The sequence below is a fragment of the Neurospora tetrasperma genome (assembly GCF_000213175.1).
Source record: "Neurospora tetrasperma FGSC 2508 unplaced genomic scaffold NEUTE1scaffold_4, whole genome shotgun sequence".
NCBI classification, from domain to species: domain Eukaryota; kingdom Fungi; phylum Ascomycota; class Sordariomycetes; order Sordariales; family Sordariaceae; genus Neurospora; species Neurospora tetrasperma.
Genome location: NW_009799102.1, coordinates 2,762,672 through 2,782,127, shown reverse-complemented (window position 1 = coordinate 2,782,127; position 19,456 = coordinate 2,762,672). Strand labels below are relative to the sequence as shown.

Sequence of the window (19,456 nt, the reverse complement as noted above, 5' to 3'; positions counted from 1 at the left end):
GCCTCAATCCGTATATTAATTACTGCGGCAGCTTCAGGGTGATGAGTACCGATATCTTTGATATTAGCTTTACGCCTCATCCCTTTCAAGCTCGATAATACCTACTAAACTCGCCACAGAACATTGCGACACGCGGTACCATACAAGAAAGAATCACTACTCCTCGATATCAAATACGTATGCTACCTCAACAGTGCCCTGGGATTGAGAATGGGTAACGACATAAGTCTGCCTAGCCAACAAAGCATCTGAAGGGTGTCACAGAACGGGCGGGAATCCCAGTGCCACACCATCGGGCGCAGAGGACTTCTAAGCATTTCGTACTCGAGGGTCTAGACGCCCGTGACACATTAGTAGCGACATGATACTTGAGGTTTGAAAGAGGAGAACAAGTAGAAAGAAGACTTTGCCATTGATCATCACCATTGTTCTTCTTTCTCAACGTAGGCCACGGGGCGGGTGTCACGGGCTCACAGGGGAGAGACGAATGGATAACTGAACACTGCATTGTCGTGCGAGTATGCGTCCGCTCGAGTGTTTACTTGGGAAAGGGTCTTTCGTGGACCGAGAAACAAGAAAGAGAGATCTGATTGATTCGATGCTTCGATCTTTCCCCGCGTTACCAAGTTACCTAGGGATGCTCCCAGGTAGGTAATGTAGGTAAGGCATCTCGTGTAAGCACATCTGACTTGAGTGACTGAGTGACGATGCGATGAGTGGGTATCACAACATATCTGGCAGGCTACTCACTTGGCTAGTTGGCCAGAGGCAGTTGATGCTATGTACAAAAAATAGATAGATGACTTGCCTGAGTTGGTAGCAAGTAGCGAGTAATGGCTTCTTTGGTGTGGTAAGACGGCAATGGTCTGTCGTGGATCGTGGAAATAGTATTGTCGATGGTACGTCATCCCGTACCAATGCTGCTGCAGTTCAAAGTACGTGCAGGTAGTGATTCCTATTCTTGGGACGCCGAGCTCAAAAATCTATGTATGCTGAGTGTTGCTTCCCGGTGTCAAGCAAGCAGTGTCAGCTTATCGTCGTAGACAGCACTGGCTGGATGAATGTATATCGAGCCAGCATTCCGTCATTCCAGTTTGATTCCATAGATGCGCGATACAGATTTGGAATCTGGGTGGGCAGTTGCACAATATAGCGCCTTTCCCATTACTGAGAGACCACACTCCCCCTTCAATCATCCAATGGAATATTCTCTGCAAGTCTTAATTCACCTTTTGAAACACGCGCGCGAGGCCGCCAGTGGTAGGTACCGCTCTAGTTGACCTTGCATTGCCGGCAAAGGCTGGGGTCGCCCTCTTCAATCTTGCATGTTTCGGGAAGGCTTGCGCGTCTCGCAAGATCGAATGTGACTTAGTAGTGAGTGTCGGAAAGCTAGGGTGAGCTTGACTTGAGCTTGAGCTTTAGCGCAGTACTTGAAGATCAGAATCAAGCACTGGTACCTCGGCGTGCAACTTTCATCGTTCAATTTCGGTTGGAAACATGTGTTGCTCGTGTGTCTGTGTGTACATATGTGCCCCAGGGGTCGGGCAGGGGATCCCGTTTGGGAAGGAGGGGGAATTAAGTTGTAGTGCAATTGGTAACACGGGCATTGTCTCCTGAGTTGTGAGTGCAGTGTGTACTGGTAGGACAGAAACTAAGGGAATCCTTCCCGTCGTTGTAATCATGGTCGTCGTGGTACATGTCGAGGATTGATGGGCGTTTTACAGGCGCTATTTTGGCCCTACCCACGATAGTCAAAGTGCACACCACCATAGTGGGTTCAATGCGCTGGTGAAGTGTCACCAAGTGCTGTGCTGTGGTATGACCGTTCGTATGGCACTTGAACAAGGAATGTAGTAGTAGAGAGGTAAAGGGCTGGCCGGCCTCCCCCAGTCATCGAGATGGTGGCGTTTGTCCCTTGGTGAAGTCTTGAAGGCTCCATTCCGAATCAAAGGACGGGTTGTGGACGACGGTGGTAACCACACACATCCCCTCTTTGTGCACTTGTTCATTGCTTCTCCTCCGCGTGCCCCCCGTCTCATTGTCGTATTCTCTCCACCTTTTGATATGATAACAAAGGATAGATAGAGTTAGGGTGGCCCGAAGACATGAAACCGAAAACCTGGGGTAGGGAACTCCTGAATCGGTGGAGGACAAGAGGAGCTGAATGCTGAAAGCCAGCCAGGGGCTACAGTACACTACCTTACCTTTTTAGAACTCCCGACTCCATCCAGAGTGGTGACCTCAGCTAGCGGCTGAATGCGCCTCACACAGCCACCTTCTGCATCATGGCATTGATTGGGAATACGATTGGTTTTGTCTCCCCTGTTTGTGTCACGTCGCATACAGCGACTTTTTGTTGTCTCTCTTTCTTTCTGTCCCGTTTGCTTGGGAGAAAAAAAGAAGGAAGCAGATTTTGCGATTGCATACACTATACGGTTGGGCGATGACTGAGGGGAATGCTATCTTCGTTGTTGAATACGCCGCTTGCCGCGGCAGCCATGAGTTGTCCTGCCATGTCTGGTGGATAAATGATACTCGTCAAACAGGTACCTACTTACAGGAATACGGACCCAAGGCCATTGAGGGCTACCTACACTATACTGTAATTCGCCATGATGGAATACGGGCGTAGTGTAGCCACAACGTCTCTCAGTGGATCGTCCGGCGATGAGCGATTGCTCCGCGGCTACATGCTTCAAAATCCGAGTGGTGGTGGTAGTGGCAGTGGGTGCCGGTTAGTGAAGTCTTTGATACTGGCTCCCGTTCGCCCAAGTCCGCTGTCGTCCGCTTGGTGTGGTGGTTCCTGTGGTTCCTGCCGATCATCACCGGCGGCGTCTTCTGCCAAGTGACGAGATTTGCTTCTGGACCATGGCGTGCTAATCCACTTGCCGGACCTCCCATCCACTGAATACACTACACTACAGAATACTACAGAGTGAGGGATTAACACAGCCAGCTGCCCGGGGATATGGATGTGAGAAGCGGACAGAGCGGGATGGCATGTCTTGGAAGGTGGTCGACTCACGGTACGTAAAATCTCTGAACAGCGGTTCTGCTCCGAGGGTTTGGCCGTTTGGATGGGCAGGTGAAGCTCACCAATAGCGAGACCGGACGGGGGCTTCAACATGTCACTCTGCGGAGGCGTGGCAGTGACACAGGCCTCTTTCATGCGTGCGAGTTTGTACCCTAGCGAGGAAAGGGGCGAGTGTTTCAGAACGAGAGGCTGCCATCCCTCCCTTTTAGCAGTGGAGTGCTCTGGGAGGCCCCTCGCTGTAAAAAGCGGCCCACGTGAAAATGCCAATCGGGCGGCTCCATACCAGCTGGCTCCACCGGCTGCCACTCTGGCTTGGCCAATCATGGACGATAGGGGCCCGCCAGCTGGAGGTTGCATGCGTCAGCGTTTGGACCATTGGTGGTACCCAAAAACCACAGCAGCGGGATTGGAGCATTGGATGCACAATGCGTCTACCACTGCCGCTGCTACTGCACCAGGGGCACTACCGCCGAGTTGTGCGCCTGTTTTTTTTTACTTCCCGTCTCTTTTCCACTTGCTTGCGCTTTGAGCGTTTGACAACAACGAGTGAATGACCAGTGGCAGCCCAAAGGATCCCGTCCTGATGGCAGTCACACTGGTGACCAAGGGCCACACCAATGGGGGACGGGACGCATCGATGCCCTGTCTCATCAGTCTCATTGCAGAGCGGTTCTGTGACCAGAGAAGTAGTCTTCCATTCAAGTGATCGTCCTCCATCACGTCTTGCCAAATCCAATCCACTTTTGTCCCATTACACATTGCACATTGCACATACACCGAGATCGCATAGATCGAACAAGCACTCATTCACTGGACGGGAGCGAGGACGGCAGTTCTACACGTACATAGTAGAGTAGTGTACGTACACAGTATCACCGCCGCCATTCACCCGCCGCCCACTTCTTCCAAATCCGGCAAACCGTAGGAGAAATCCGCGAGACTTCCAGAAGCCAAACCCAAGAAGCTTAGTGATCCAAAGTGGCCATGGCATCGCGAGAGCGAGCGAGGTGCTCCGGGATATCCAGCACGCAGACCACTCAGCGTCGTCAGACGGTATGGTACCTGCAGTGACAAGACCCCTAGGGTGGAGGGGTTGTGTGGAAAAAACGCAGGGGGCTAGGGGTGTTCACAGGCTAGAGGTAGGTGGACAGGGAATGTATGGAAACACACAAGATCCGCCGAGCGGGTGTGGTGTGGTGTCCAGTGGGTGGCGTTCGAAACAAAAAAAAGGTACCTGCATGGGTGCGCTACCGGCAACGGCCCCTCCCACCCAATCGACTCTAGACGAACCGGCAGCTGGGAAACATAAAAGTCATCCAACTCCCCCTCAACACCTCATCTCTGCTCTTGACGATCACGGCACTCCCTTACACGTCTTTCCTCTCTCTCTTCGACCTTAAGTCACCCACCCCGTCAAGGGATTTCAAAAACACCCTTCTCTGCATTCCAGTCCTGCTCGGCTCTTCAGCCATTGTCTCAGCGTATTCCTAGCCCGGTGCTTGACTACGACCTGACCTTTCGTCTTGACTCAGACGAGCCATTCACCAAGCAACCTGATTAGCCACTCGACGGAACGGCACGACCTTATTCATTCCTTCCTATTGTTCACTTGCGTCAATAGCATAGAGCAGTGCTCATCTATCGACCCGGCAACAAGCAAACAAACTCTCTCTCTCAAAAACCACTCGACAACAACTAGACTTCGACTTTACGGTCCACCACACTCCCTCAACAACGAGAAAGGAAAGAACAACTAGATCAACCATCAATCACCATGATGTACAACACCTTCACCACCGGTCTCGTGGCTACCCTGCTTGCAGGTGCCCAGATCGCCTCCGCCCACATCGAAATGTCCTATCCTCCCCCCTTCAGGTCCAAGTTCAACCCCAACGCCGACCCCGGTAGCATCGACTACTCCATGACGGCTCCCCTCAAGGATACCGGCGCCGACTATCCTTGCAAGGGCTACCAGGTCGACTTTGGCACTCCTTCCGGCAAGAGCACCGCTACCTTTGTCCCTGGCCAGACCTACAACATGACCACTGCCGGCACTGCCACCCACGGCGGCGGTTCTTGCCAGCTCTCTCTCAGCTACGACAAGGGCGCTACCTTCACCGTCATCGAGTCCTACATTGGTGACTGCCCTCTTGCTGGCAAGTACGACTTCACCATCCCTGCCGATGCTCAGTCCGGCGACGCCATCTTTGCTTGGACCTGGCACAACAGAATCGGCAACCGCGAGATGTACATGAACTGCGCCCCCGTCACCATCGCTGCTAACAACAAGCGTGACGTTGCTGGTGCCGCCTTCTCCACTCGCCCTCAGATCTTTGTCGCCAACGTCGGTAACGGCTGCAAGACCGACGAGAATTTTGACGTCCAGTACCCCCAGCCCGGCCCTAATGTTGTGAAGGCTTCGGATGCTCCCCTCAAGGGCCCTGAGGGCAGCTGCGGTGCCTCTGCTGCTCCTGCTGGTGGCTCTGACTCTGGCTCTGGCAGCGGTGCCTCCAGCTCCAGCTCTGTCGCTGCTGCTCCCGTCACCACCAGTGCTGCCGCTCAGACCAGCGCTGCTACTGGCGGTAACCCCGGCGGTATCTTCATCACTGCTCCCTCCGACGGTTCTAACCAGGGCGGCATCTTCCTCCCCTCTGCCACCGACATCGTCAACGCCCCTAGCTCCAGCGCCGCCGCTGTCGTGAGCTCCGCCTCTGTCTCCGTTCCAGCTGTCGCCACCTCTGCTCCTGCCGTCGCTACCACCCAGGCTCCCGTTCAGACCACCCTCCAGAGCATCGCCAAGCCCAGCACCACCGTCGTCAGTGCTCCCGCTCCTATTGCGACCGGCACCGCTCCCGGCAATGGCACTGGCTCTGGTTCTGGCTCCGGCTCTACTGCTGGCGCCTACGCCGTTGGCACCGCCTGCACCACCGAGGGCGCCTGGAACTGCATCGGCGGCTCCTCCTTCCAGCGCTGCGCCAGCGGTGCCTGGTCCGCCGTCACGCAGATGGCTGCCGGCACTAGCTGCTCTGCCGGCGAGAGCGCTCAGCTCAAGATGATCGCCAAGAAGCACCTTGGTCGTTACCAGAGGCGTCATGGGTACGCCCACCTCTCCAACTAAGGGGTCAACAGTGTAAAGGAGTGGACAGCACAGCATCATATGATACCCCCACATGTAAAGCACCTATCTTCCGTTTGTTTTGTTTTATCATCTTGAAATATTCGGGCTTTGGTCAGCTAGCTGGCTTTTTTTTTTTTTTTTTTCACTTTTGCCGATCCTCGATCGATTTCAAACTTCACTTCGCACATTCTTTTTTCGCCGCAAGTTTATATAACCCGTGCTACACCTTGCAAGTTGTACTTGGATAGGTCGTACACTTTTTTCAAATCCCAATTTCTTTCTGAATATTTCAAGATCCAAAGACATCGAACGAAGAACCAAACAACGGAGATTTGGGGCGTGTGTGCTGGCAGGGACAATAGAGCAGAGGAGGCAGTAGTTGGCTAAAGACAAGCAAAGACAGCATTTCATGACAAGGCGTTTACTTTTCAAATTTTAACGTTATGATGACAAAACTGGGAGGCACAGCTGGCTTGTTGATGACCATACAAGGAATACCAAGGGAGGAAAAAGGAACTCGGATAGGAATTTGGCTGGGCGGGACAAATGGATTCACTCGTTTCGCTGTACATAGACTAGGATTGGTAACAAAAAAAACATGCAATTACTGCATTCGTTCATATTACGAGAACCAAGCTCCGTGCTGCTGCTCATTGGTGAATTTCAAGAAATGAGCATCTTGAAGGAATGAACGACTGGCTCTAAACGATTCATATGAGGGTGCGTTCGCCACGATGCCTGGTGCGAGGAATTGGCAAGGTTTAAATCTTTACACATCCTGACGAATGGATCACTAGGACTCGCAAAGACTGAAGTCAAACACAAACAACAGTGCAAAAAGAAGGTCGATCCTCCCAGCGCGAACTGGATTGAGCTCACCCTCATCGTCGATAATCAGGATGCGGACGTCGCCAGCTGGGTAAAGGAAGTGGTTGCCGAAGATGAGCTCATCCTCAAGATCGCTTTCACTGTCGTCGCGTCCATCATGAGTAAGCTGAATCTCCGCAATAGCCGCACCACCTATCTCGCCGGCGTTTTTCTCGGGCCTTACACAAGCGGAAATGGCCGCCGAGATCTAACGCATAAGGAGGAACGAGAAACGAGCGGAGAAAATCGCCAAAGAAACCACAGACGCAAAGAAGCAGCAACAATTCGCTCACAACAAGTAGCGGGGAGATAGAGACGCTACCGAAAGCCCAGAAACCCGCAAGGTAAGACTTGCGAAGCAAACAGCGTGGGCGAGAAATCATCTTGCCAATGAAACTCTAGAGCACCGTGAAGCCAGGCTGGAAACCATGAAGAAAAGGTATCGCGAGAGGGAAACTCCTGAAAAGTCGACCTGTTCCGTCAAATTGAGATACCACCTCTCTAGGGTCCTGGACTCAGGTGCGTGGCCCATTGTGAGCCGTGCGTGTTCTGTACCAGCTTCCCGAGTTATGTCGTTCGCCGCTTTTCTTCTAAACGAGTAGAAGGATATCGACTTGGAATATCCAAATTATTGACCCCTATTGGCGAAGTAATTGGACAACGCTTTTGAGGAAGAGGGTACAAAGTTTTTTTTATAAGACTAGTGCCTTTAGGGAGTACGGCGACGAATATCGGTTGTCCAAGGCTGTTAAGCCTTGATTAGTGTGGTTGATCATTCTCAAGTCTCCGGCAAAAAAGCTCGTCTAAGGTTGTAATCCCCTAGAGAATCCCGCGTCGTAGAGCAATAACCAGGAGTCGGTGTAGGACAAAGAAAATAATTTTTTGATGTTGCTGTGGAGATCGAAAGAGCAAAACAAGCTTTCTGGCTATAGCTCCTCCTCCTCTCTTTCCCAACGTAGCGGAGTCGCAATGCAGGTTGGACTTCAAGCGCAAGGCCAGGTTGGCATATAACAAGGAGTATAAGAAGAACCGCCTTGACAATGAGACGCCAGATGAACGGGAGGCTACCTGGGCTAGTAAGGAAGAGGGAGATCGATAGGAAGCTTAGGATAACGAAACCCCAGAGCAACGCGCTGCAACAAATGCGAAAATAAATCAGCGCCACAAAGACAAGAAAGCGGCAGAAACGAAGGAATCTTCTCGGCTAGTGAGGGGTATGTTGAGAACAAGGACTTGGGCTAATGAGTGGCTGTCCGTCAACCGGGCGAATAAATAAACCTACCTACCCACCCGAGCCGGCGTTTATGATGCACTGTCCATACTATATTGCAATCGCCACTCCGTAGGGCGTTGCTTACCAGTGAGGTCGGCACAGGCAAAACCCTCATCTATGGCGCCGTCCTCTTAATAGAGTACCTACGACTGAAAAAGCTTGAGGAGAAGGGAGAGTCCTTCGAAGCCTTCCCCAGTATTATCGTCTTACCGTCTAGTCTAGCCGTGCAGACATTCAGTAAACTCCAAAACACTTTCAGCGACCTAGATTTACAGTGCTGGTAAGAGATATCGAAAAGTGTCAACTCAGAGGACCCGCGGCATAGTAAAACTTTGGACAACAAACGTTCGACAATCTAATGAAGGATTGATGGTATACGCGAGCGCAACCGAGCATCGACCGCCCGGAAAGGTTATTATCGCGGCAGAGACTACGTTGACCAATAGATGGGCTGATGGAGAACACATTGTCAAACTCCCGCGAGGGACACCGTCCCGCCATGCTGACGAACTTTGAAGAGACCTACCCGGTGATTGAGAAGCGATTGTGGGCCTCGTCATCTAGAGTTCTTAGCCAAATTGCAATAAATTCCCATGATGTCTCATTAGAACTCATCACGGCCCGTGCCCTGGTCACCCAATGACGGGTGTTAGACAGGATGGTTTTTACCTACCCCGGTACACACACCTCGGTGTGGCCGCTAAACATGGTGAACATCGCCGAACACTAAGGGTGTCGGTGGCCAGCTAGCTGTACAGATCGAATTCGCCAATCGAAAAGCAAGGATGGGTTGGTGAACTCGAAGCTGAAACTGAACCGTTCATGGGCATGGAGGAAGGTGTGATGAACTTGGTTCATGATTCTTCACATGATTGGATCATAAGAGCAACTGCCAATCGGGTACTGACCATGACTTCCTTCCCACCGTCGCCGCGATGGCTGGAGGGGGAACACGGAAATCACGACCCCCAGGGTTGTTCTTTCACATTTTCCATAACTTCATCATCACTGGAGGAAACTTCCTGAACTTGACTCTGGGGACCCACCAAAGCATGAGGTATATAGACCCATCACCAGCCCAGGATAACCATCGAAAGCCCGCATGGCTCAGTGGTAGAGCGCATCACTAGTAGCGTCATAACCGACAATACATGATGAGGTCGTCAGTTCGATTCTGGCTGTGGGCATTTTTTCTGTGCACTAAGGTTCCTTTTTTTGCCTGTCTTTGGGCGTGTTTTGTTTTTCTTTTTTGCTGAGCTTAAAGGGAACGCCACGGTGTGGCCAACAACCTGTTTCTACAGGTGTGGGTGGTCGCGTATAGAGCAAAAGTCGGGTCGGCGGAACCAACAAGTATGGCGGGCGTGCAGCACTCGGTTGTAGAAAAGTTGTAGGCGACGCCAACATCAATTGCGATGGCAGTATTAACGACGATAGAGTAGAGTAGAGTACCGTATGCAAGATGCCCGAATTCTTGTTGTGCACGAGTCCGAAACGGGGGGCCAAAGGAGGAACTTGGTAGCGGTTATGCGTAGTCGACTTCTTCAACCAAAATCTGCCGAAGCGAACTCTTCGGATCCGTCAACCAAGCTCGGCTGGTTGAACCGGTTGCGCGGGAGGTTGAAATGGCCGTAAGTGGTCTCGAACATGTAAGCTTCCCACACGATCTTTTGCGCAGCCTTGTGAGTACCTCTGAGAGCAGAAAGGGGCGCCGGATGAGTTTTGATGTAGGCTACGAGAGCGGTTGCTTCTTTGGGTGAGAGATCCCATGGAGTTGTAATACTCTTGATGCGTTCTTGCTCATCGGCTATTTTCATTGCTTTGACCTGTCTTCGAGTGGCTTCGCTGAAAAGAATTTGGACCGCAGTCCATCTTATCCGCCGCTTATAGTTTCGAAGCTCCGCGGGCGTTGGCTGTTGTGGGTATGATTCGTCTTATTCCATGATTTTGTTCATGGTTGTGTTCATTTAGAAGCGGCCCAAATACTGCGCTGGCTTCATCATTACGCAAGACGTTAAGCGCCAGCTCGGCCTCCCTCGTTGCCATACGGTCTTGGTTCTCCTCTTCGCCTAGGGCGATGGCCGTAAACGTCCAGCGTCCGTATCGAATCGATGTAGTATCTTTCCAGTGTCCGGGTTTCTGGATCATGGTTCAGCAGCGCTCTGGCGTTTTCGACACCAACTCTTCTGTGTCTGGCGAATTCGTTGGCACTCCTTCGTCTCAGCGAGTAAAACGTGATGGTTTCTGGGAAACTACGTTTCATTCCTCGGTCTTTGAGGTTAGAGTGTCAGCGAGTGCGCACTGACGGGTTTGTTTGTCTGATACAACCCTATCCCCTTTAGCCTTGGATTGTAGGAGGACCGGGTCGTCCAGGTATCTCTCCTTGATGATGATGTTCCGCCGGTCTCCATCCAAAAGCTCGTCAATGGTGCTGTAATGCTTGAGGATTCCCCTCCGGGAGGGCGATCAACAGAAGCCTCTGATGCGGGACAGATAGAAACATGCTATCTGCCTCTTGGGCGGGCATGATGTTAAAACATTTGGTGCGCATGGCATCGGGCTTGAAAGTGGAACGCTCGGCGTCGTGGTCGTAATTCGTCTTAAAGCACCGAATGGTAAGCCGAACCTCAAACATCCCCGGGCTCTCTCCACGGGAGATGGAAACGTCTTTCTATTTTAAAAAACATGCCGTCGTCGCGCATGCTTGGGTGGGACCAGCCGAGGCTGCCTGGTCGAAGGGCACATATGCGGCCCAAAGCCCAAGCAAGATGGTGGACCTCGGCCACTTCTTGAGATCCCGTGTGGAGGATATCGTGATCGATCAGCATCCGCAACTCTGGGAGGCCGACGTCGTTGCAGTAAGTTCGTTTGGACCTGATGCCGGTCTCCAGAAGTCCCTTGGCCGCAATATACCTCATCGTCGTAGTGAGGCTGTTCCTAAGCGTTGCTAGGGAGAACTTTGGCCCCTCGTGAAGGGTCCATGTTCTGTTGGCCCGGAAAATGAATGCGTCCTAATACTGGGTATAGTAGAGATATTGAAGATAATCGGGATTTTCCATCCGGTCTTCCAATTCTAAAGGCCTATCGTCCAGGACAGAAGGCCATATAAGGACGACGAGAGGCATTAGGCAATACCTATTAGAGGCTTCTGTAGTATCGTAAGTCCTTACTATTATCCTATATCGCTTCCAACCGAGGAAAGTTTCTCTTTTGAAAGGCTACCTGCCGGTTTCCTCGGTCCAAGTGCGGTAACAGTCCAGGATGCTGGGGAGGTAGATGCTATTCTATCCGCATAGGTTAGCGATAGCGTTCCTGACGGTTTGCGCCTAAGCCTCCATCTGAGTTGCCGCCGCTCCCACCGCGTTTCCGGCGCCAGCATCGGATTCTAATCCACTTCTACCTTCGTAATAGATTGTTAGGTTTGATCAAGCTCCGGATAAGGATGTTAAGGTATTTAAGCCTAAGTACCTACTCGAATTAGCCACCTGTCTTCGCGCCGAACAGCCTGTCGTTTCGAATACGGATATTCTACCACCTCTATATCGCACATTGTTAGTGGTCTTTTGTACTCTGGCCGAAGATGATGACTGTAGAGACTGGTCAGCCCAAACACACGACAGACATAAGTTGACCACCAAGATTGAGGCCGTTCACGATCCGAAACTTGCTCTTCTTGGCTATCTCCGAAATGAGGCCGACATCACCGATACGCTCATTCGAGACATTGAAGCGATCCTGGAACATGACGACCGGGAACTTCAGGGTCGTATCAAACTTCGGTGGCTTACCTACCAAGACTGCCGACCCAAGTCCCTCTGCTGCACTCGAGAGATTGGCCAACGCATCCGATCCCGACGAAGCCAATCTTGCGACGCATGAGCTCGCACTCACGTACATGATGCGCGGACATCTCCTAGCTCGCCGTCTGATTGCCATCTTGAAGGAGAAGAAGTCGTAGGATCAACGGGCTATCAATATAATTAGGGACGATGAAATATAGTAGTCGATGAAACTGACAGGAAATCATCTAGGAGGTGATAGTGCGTAGTAAGTATATATAAAGTTCCTAATATACAAAGAAAAAGGAAGGCACTCTAAGACAAATATACCTCTAACACCACACACTTCACTCGTGTGGCTGCCCATGGCGATGTCATAGAGCGCGGACATAAAATCTTCGTTTCTTAGAGTGTCGCAACCTAGGCCGTTATAGACCTTGCAGTCCCGGCCTTCGCCGATGAGGAAGTGGATGATTGCTGTGATTGTCTTGAGGCTGCAGTATTTCTCTGCCCAGCTCTTTTTGGCCAGATGCGCTTTCCAAGAGAAGGGATCTCGACCCAGGTTACTGATCTTCTGGTGAAACCACCAAATCCTGTAACCAACCAAACCAATATTGGAAATGGCCTACTAGTATCAAGGGCTTTTTATATAAAGTCCTGCGGTAGAGACAGTATTAGAGGTGGAGGACGAAACCATGTATTGGAAAGATAAAACCATATATATGGAGGACAAAACCATATATGGGATGGATAAAACTATATATGGGAAGGATAAAACTTCATCGGTGTCCTATACTGCACATATACTTCCGCGAGCCTAACTTTGAGGATAACAAGTTGACCTGGTTCATTACCGGATACATTTTCTCGGCAGCGTATAGAACGTATAATAAGAACCGTACTAGCCTCCTATTGTAAGAGAGTTTAGACTTAAGGCCGCTAAAGATCGCGGGTAAGCCTGTGAGAGATTATTGAGCAATAGGAAGAACTTTGGGATACGGGCTCTACAGTGAATGAAAGGTGGTAACCAAGATCCATAAGAAGGTGTTGACGATGCACTTGTTGGGCACGAAGATATCGAAGACACTTGTCTCAACGGTACAGGTGTGGAGGACGAGATTCCAATAGTAGAGTTGGAAATAACCTCGATACTGGAACACTTCGGAAGAGGGAAAAGAACTGCGCCATCTCCGAGCTTCGCTTCAGCACCAGACCTCAGCCGACGCTCAAGTTTACCGTCGCTTCGGGTGTGGCCTAACGAGAAGAAGAATGGGCATGGGTATGCCTTATAAAAACGTCCTCCTTGACGAGGGTTCGTGACTATGGCACGGAAGGGCGGCCGTTATTCCTGTGGGTTCGATGGCTGCGAGTGGTGGTGTAATGGCCCAGTTGAGGCTGGTTGGGCTTAGGGAAGGGATGAAATACAGCATTTGCGGCCATATATCCGAGAATGAATACTATAGCCGCAGCCGCAATGCGGTCAACACTATTATCAAAGCAAAGGGGACCGACCCACGCAAAGGTGTCGACGATACCCTCTCACCTAGTGCATTCAACCGCCCAATTAGCCACGTCATGATGAAGGCCGCATACCATAACATAAGCGTTGGAGCTGCCAATTCAAAGTCGGATTGGATATTGAACCTTGACAAGATGGGATTGATGTCGATGATCAACGAGAAAGACTGACGTTTCTACCCCTCCAACCAGTCAGCTATCATTGCATACTGGGATACGGAAATAGTTTCCCCGGTTAGACAACAGATGAGACGTATGTTGGACTACAATGTCGACTCTGCGGTCACCGCGTCCAATACCTACAAACCTCAGTATGCGTAAACCATCGGCTATAATAAATTGAAATTGAAGTCGTACGCAGTGATAGCGGTCTATATGAGGGACGTAGGTCTGGTTGACGACTAGTATACGGCCATCACGGAGGCACGCCGCAACTGGATTAAATCGTACGCCTGGGAGGGATATAAGACGGACTCAGATCACCAGGACAAGAGTATTCCATCGCCGGACCAAGCTGGGTTTACCTTCCGAATAATCGAGTGACCCAGAGGTGGCGTGTGTTTTATTTCCTCCCGAAGGAAGGAACCCTCGCAAGCTCTGAGCTCAGAGGTCTTGGGAGTCAAATTCCAGACGGGTCTTTACTGATGGGAAAGTGCATATCAGCAACCATAGCCAGGGAGAATCACAGTGTGATATAGTAAGTAGGACAATGGAGTGAGCGCCTTCTAAGTAGTCACATGCTGGCGATGATGGGTTTGACCAGGCAGGCACCTAGGCTCGTCCTCGACAAAATCCTTGAGAACCTCGACATTACACCTTGGGTATACCCTTATTACGCACCCAAGCATCTTTATTACACCTTTGAACTTGATTTTCACGCGATTCCTGGACAGAAACATGCCAAAGGGACTCTAGCTAATGTGTTTTTGAATGATTATAATCCTTATTACAAATTTGCAACAGCCTCTGCTAACTATACCGAACGGTATCGGACTGATTCAACTTGACTAATTCATTCATTGCCCGCTCAGCAAAGCCGAGTGAGTGTCAGAGAAAGGAGATACGGAAGGAACGGGTTGTCACTTGTTCAGAACGCCTCTTTTTGATGGTTCTCCCCCCCCCCCGCCGGAATGCGTACCTAGGTAGGTAGCCCTTGGAGAATATCGAAAATTGTACAAGGAAGTTTCTTCCAGCCTGGTACATGGAATAACCAAGCGTGAATCTACATACCACCAAAGGAATTATCGGTGTGAGTCTAGATGTGAACGTACCCCGAGTTAGGTAGTCACTGATCAATAGGGGTGAAACACATTCCTGCCAGCGTTGAGGTCTCCTAAGTGACGGCATGACTGAACCGCTGAATAGCCAATTGATGGCCAACCTCCATCCATAACAGCAACTGAGCGAAGAGGTAGTCAGGCACGCGTCAGGGTCACTAATGCCGGACAACAGGAAGTTACCGTAGGCAAACTATATATAATGAACTTCCAAGTGCTAGCTCATGTCTGCGAAAGAGAAGTTAAACGACGGGGTAAAGGTATTGTCTCTGTCGAGGAACTATCTTCCACGATCTAAACCCCGGAGACCCGGAGAGGCTGTGTTGATCGAGTATAAGACGCATTCCTTCCCGCCTTCGGGTCTCTTACATGACGGCATGGTCCAATCGGTGATGACCGAGCTCCTTCTACAAGGCTGGCGAACATAGCCAAAGTCGCCGAGGCAGGCAGTGATGACTTCATCAAGGGTCACAGTTGACAGGGAAGGTAACGATGAAAGTAAAAGGATTTGAACTTTTTTTGCCATGCCATTTTGCAAAAGAAACCCCGTCAACCGTACACCATCCCAAGCCATTTCATGTTTTACCCCTCAAAAATAGCGTAGACACATTCAGCCATCCATCCATGTATGTAAACGAATCCGCTCAAACATTCATTAAACAGCAAGTCCAACAAACCTCCAAAACCCAAGCCTAAGCCTTAACCATAGCAGCCTCAAAGCTCTCCTCCAAAATCTTCAACCCCTCTTCGATCTCTCCCTCCGTCACCAACAAGCTAGGCACAAACCTGAGGGTGTTCGTTCCCGCGGTAATGACCAACAGTCCCCTCTCCCGCGCAGCCTTAATCACAGGGGTAGGATCCTCGCTCAACTGCAGGCCCAAAATAAGTCCCTTGCCCCTGACCTCCTTGACCAAGCTCGGGAACTTGTTCCTGAGCTTCTCAAACCCTCGCAGGAAAACCTCGCTCTTGGCCTTGACTCCCTCCTGCAATTGCTTATCGGCCAGCCTACCAACAATGTAATGCGCCAGTCTGCACGCAAGCGGGTTACCGCCAAAGGTAGTACCGTGGTCGCCGACCTTGATCTTGGAAGCGACGTGCTCGTTGACGATCGTAGCGGCGATGGGGAAGCCGTTGCCGATGGCCTTGGCGGTCGTCAAGATATCCGGGTGAGCTTCCTTGGGCAAGGAAGAGTGCGCCCAGAAGGTTCCCGTGCGGGCCAAACCGCACTGGATCTCGTCGTAGTGGAGCAGCGCGCCCACCTCGCGGCAGCGCTTACCCAGCGCCACGAGGAATTCCTCAGTGGCGGGCATCACGCCTCCCTCACCTTGGATGGGCTCGACGATGACGGAGCAGGTCTTTTCGGTGACCAAAGAGGGGATAGCGGCAATGTCGTTGTAGGTGCCTACTTTGAAGCCGGGGACCATGGGCGCAAAAGGGGCCTGGTACTTGGGGTTGGGCGTGGCGGAAAGGGAACCCATGGTGCGGCCGTGGAAGGCGTTTTGGAAGCAGACAATTTCGACTTTGGAACCGGAGGGGTCGAGTACCTTGCCGACTTTACGGGCGAACTTGATACCGGCTTCGTTGGCTTCGGACCCGGAGTTGCAGACGAAGACGGAGGAGGCGTCGTGCATGCCGCCCGAGGCCTTTGTGGATTCGACGAGGAGCTTGGAGAGGGCGCCGGTCCAGGGGTTGTAGTAGAGGTTGGAGGCGTGGACGAGTTCCTGGGCCTGTGGAGGCAATTGTTAAGTCAGTTGACAATCATCCATCTTGAATACAAGGAGGAGTTGAGTATGACGCACCTGCTCAGCAATGATCTTGGAAAACTCCTCATCACAATGACCGAGCGAGTTGACAGCAATACCCGACGTGAAGTCGAGGTACTTGCGGTCCTCCAAGTCCCAGAGGTAAGAGCCCTTGCCCTTGACGAAGACGGGAGGAGGGCGAGAGTAGGTGGTCACCATGTAGGGGACGTGCTCGCGGACCATCTTGCCGCTGGGCGAATCCTCGGTCGGGTCGGGGTGGGTGAGCTGAGAGGCGGTGGCATAGGAGCGGCGGGCAGCAGCAGCACCGGCACCGGCGCCGGTGAGGCGGGTGGCAGGCGCCGCGTTGACGGCCGCGACCCGGCGGAGGGCGGTGCGGAAGGCCATGATGACGGACTGACGGACGGGTGGACGGAGAAGGAGGCCAGATGAGGGAGAGAGGTGCAAAAAAGGAAGAAGAGGCTTGCCCGGTGAGGGAAAGGGTAGGTAGATAACACTGCAAAGATTAGGTGGTGGAAGACGGAGTCATGGACTTCCCCAGATTAGACAAACGTAAATTAAGTGGATTCGTTGGGACGAACGGGACGGGATTGACAGGGACCAAGACGGGAAGACAAACAACGATAATAGCAACAAGAAGAGTTCAATTGACGCCAGAAAAGAAGTTTATTTTACAACAATGACAGCGACAACATGTGATTGACGAGAACCCAAAGACAAATCAGTCACGCCATGTGAGTAACTAAACTGCCCCTGGTTATCTTCGCCAGTCAGTCAGTCATACATAGTGTACAGTCATTGTCACAGGACAAGAAAAAAGCTCGCCTCGCTAGGATGCGGAGTATACCGATTTCGGGGGTTTCCCGTAAATTTTGGCCGAACACTCGTGCGATAGCTATCGATTAGATCCTTTTGACCAATTGGCTTGTCGAAATCCATCAAGGTCCCCCTTATCAGATCTTTAGTAGCTGAACTGAATGGGGTGTGTTTTTGGGCTTGGAAGATGCCAGTTTGAAGTTGATGAGCATGTCGTTGTCTTTATCTCGTCATCTCGAAGATTGGGGACCAGTGAGTCCGGGTAAAAATGATTCTTGACTTTCCGGCTTCGCGGCTTGCAGTTCCCCGTTGTCGCGCTGTCCCGTTGTTGGAGCGGATGGACCTGGCCTGGCTTGGGTTGACATCGGGATGAAGCACAGGTCGCCGCTTGCGCAATGCAACTGAAGTGACTCAACTTGCTCGTTCTTGGCTTGGCCAGGGTTAGGAGAAACTGAGCTGAGCCTCAACCTTCACAGCCTCATTTCATCCAGGCGTGGCTGAGAGAGCACAGCACAGCTGGCAGCACCAACCTCCCACTCAGCACCTGGCAGCAAGCTCACAACGGCCTGACAAGGGCCTGCCACCCAGCTGACCAAAACCCATAAGCTCCACTCAAATTTTCAAAGCTTTCACTCGTGCACAGACCCCATTCCCCTCCGGTCTGAAGGGTATAAAACATCGTCCACCCAGTCTCGCTTTTAGACTTTTTTCTCTCTTTTCTTTCCTCGCCCTTCGGGGCAATTTGGTCAATTTGAAACGATACAGAGAAGATTAGCATGGCCCCTGCACTAAGGATGACACGCTACTCAAAGAGACGCTACCAATTTTTTTTTTTCACTTTGATCTTAGCCTGAGCGGTTGGGACATTGGGAAGAAAACGGTTCTGGTCGTGTGCGGTTGTGATGCTGTCTCGTTGCCCCGATGTTTCTCAAAGCTTTCCCTATACATTCACTGTCCCACCACCACCCTGGAGGTTTGGACGGCGCATCCAGAAGTCATGAACTTGAAATCAATTTATTTCACCCGCCCACTGCACTCAACACCTAACTGATCCTACTTTGCCTCATGATATTTCCCAGCGCTATCCAAAACTAGTATTAATTCTGTGTGCGTGTTTATCATTAATCATCAACCACCGAGTCACCCAATCCAGTTCATTGTGTTACTGGCGCATTTCCCAATCAACCTTGCCATCCTGCCAACCTGCCTCCCTGATTGACAAACTACTCACAACTGCCTCCCACCATCCATGATGTTTACCACCACCCTCTGTCCATCATCGTCATCATCGACATCTGTCAGTGTCCCTGTCTATGATGACCTCGTCCATCACCTCCTCCTCCTTGTCCGTTCCGTCCTCCTCCACCATGATCACTTCCCCGCCTTCCTCCGCCATCGTCATCGTTTCCTCTGCTGTGACTGCTTGACCCATTCCCACTCCCACCATCACCACCACTACCGCCGGTAATAAACGTCTCATCAAATAACCCATACAAAGCATACGCGTCAAAATTAGATAACGACTCCATCATATGACTGTCCCCGATGGCGTCTAGGCCCAACACATCCGGCAAGTTGTGGAGGTTGATCTCGTTGCACTCAAACATAAAGTCGGGCGTAAAAGCAGAGTAAAGACCTGTCGAGAAGGTGTTCTGGCTGAAGGGATCGACTACACCGAGTCCGGGGTTAGGACTGGGGCGTGAGGTTGCTTGGTGATAATAGTCATTGTTGTTGGTAGTACTGTTGTGGTTGCTGTTATCATACGAGTTGTTGTTGTTGTTGTTGTGCTGCTGCTGCTGCTGCTGCTGTGGGTAATGAGTCTGGCCCTGGGTTTGGTAGGAAGGGGAACTGTTGTGACCGCTGTGTCCGTGATGTTGCTGTTGTTGTTGTTGTTGTTGTTGTTGTTGTTGTTGTTGTTGTTGTTGTTGTTGTTGTTGTTGTTGTTGTTGTTGTTGTTGTTGTTGTTGTTGTTGTTGTTGTTGTTGTTGTTGTTGTTGTTGTTGTTGTTGTTGTTGTT

The 19,456-nt window shown here is 51.2% G+C and overlaps 6 protein-coding genes across 6 annotated transcripts in view; 3 read left to right on the top strand and 3 right to left on the bottom strand.

Moving 5' to 3' along the window:
• Positions 1 to 4,397: 4,397 nt before the first annotated feature.
• Positions 4,398 to 6,296, top strand: NEUTE1DRAFT_117496 (uncharacterized protein; the record flags this gene model as incomplete). Its single annotated transcript, XM_009854083.1, has 1 exon — positions 4,398 to 6,296. The coding sequence occupies one exon, from the start codon at positions 4,809 to 4,811 to the stop codon at positions 6,150 to 6,152; it is 1,344 nt and encodes a 447-aa protein (XP_009852385.1).
• Positions 6,297 to 6,886: 590 nt separating this feature from the next.
• NEUTE1DRAFT_111238 (uncharacterized protein) lies at positions 6,887 to 8,118 on the top strand (the record flags this gene model as incomplete). The annotated part of the gene is made up of 5 exons (XM_009854082.1): positions 6,887 to 6,893; positions 6,950 to 7,317; positions 7,353 to 7,363; positions 7,459 to 7,538; positions 7,952 to 8,118. The coding sequence occupies 5 exons, from the start codon at positions 6,887 to 6,889 to the stop codon at positions 8,116 to 8,118; spliced, it is 633 nt and encodes a 210-aa protein (XP_009852384.1).
• A 2,055-nt stretch (positions 8,119 to 10,173) lies between these two features.
• Positions 10,174 to 11,414, bottom strand: NEUTE1DRAFT_102082 (uncharacterized protein; the record flags this gene model as incomplete). Its single annotated transcript, XM_009854081.1, has 4 exons — positions 10,174 to 10,428; positions 10,651 to 10,741; positions 10,975 to 11,274; positions 11,308 to 11,414. The coding sequence occupies 4 exons, from the start codon at positions 11,412 to 11,414 to the stop codon at positions 10,174 to 10,176; spliced, it is 753 nt and encodes a 250-aa protein (XP_009852383.1).
• A 3,632-nt stretch (positions 11,415 to 15,046) lies between these two features.
• On the top strand, positions 15,047 to 15,331 carry NEUTE1DRAFT_117495 (uncharacterized protein; the record flags this gene model as incomplete). The annotated part of the gene is made up of 1 exon (XM_009854080.1): positions 15,047 to 15,331. The coding sequence occupies one exon, from the start codon at positions 15,088 to 15,090 to the stop codon at positions 15,289 to 15,291; it is 204 nt and encodes a 67-aa protein (XP_009852382.1).
• A 26-nt stretch (positions 15,332 to 15,357) lies between these two features.
• On the bottom strand, positions 15,358 to 17,233 carry NEUTE1DRAFT_84346 (uncharacterized protein; the record flags this gene model as incomplete). Its single annotated transcript, XM_009854079.1, has 2 exons — positions 15,358 to 16,590; positions 16,663 to 17,233. The coding sequence occupies 2 exons, from the start codon at positions 17,008 to 17,010 to the stop codon at positions 15,556 to 15,558; spliced, it is 1,383 nt and encodes a 460-aa protein (XP_009852381.1).
• Positions 17,234 to 18,737: 1,504 nt separating this feature from the next.
• Positions 18,738 to 19,456, bottom strand: part of NEUTE1DRAFT_102079 (uncharacterized protein) — a gene marked incomplete at both ends in the record, with an annotated part of 5,016 nt that continues 4,297 nt past the window's right edge. Inside the window, 2 exons of the mRNA XM_009854078.1 lie at positions 18,738 to 19,244; positions 19,298 to 19,299. Coding sequence (XP_009852380.1) covers positions 18,738 to 19,244; positions 19,298 to 19,299 — 509 coding nt within the window. The remainder of the gene's footprint in view (positions 19,245 to 19,297; positions 19,300 to 19,456) is intronic.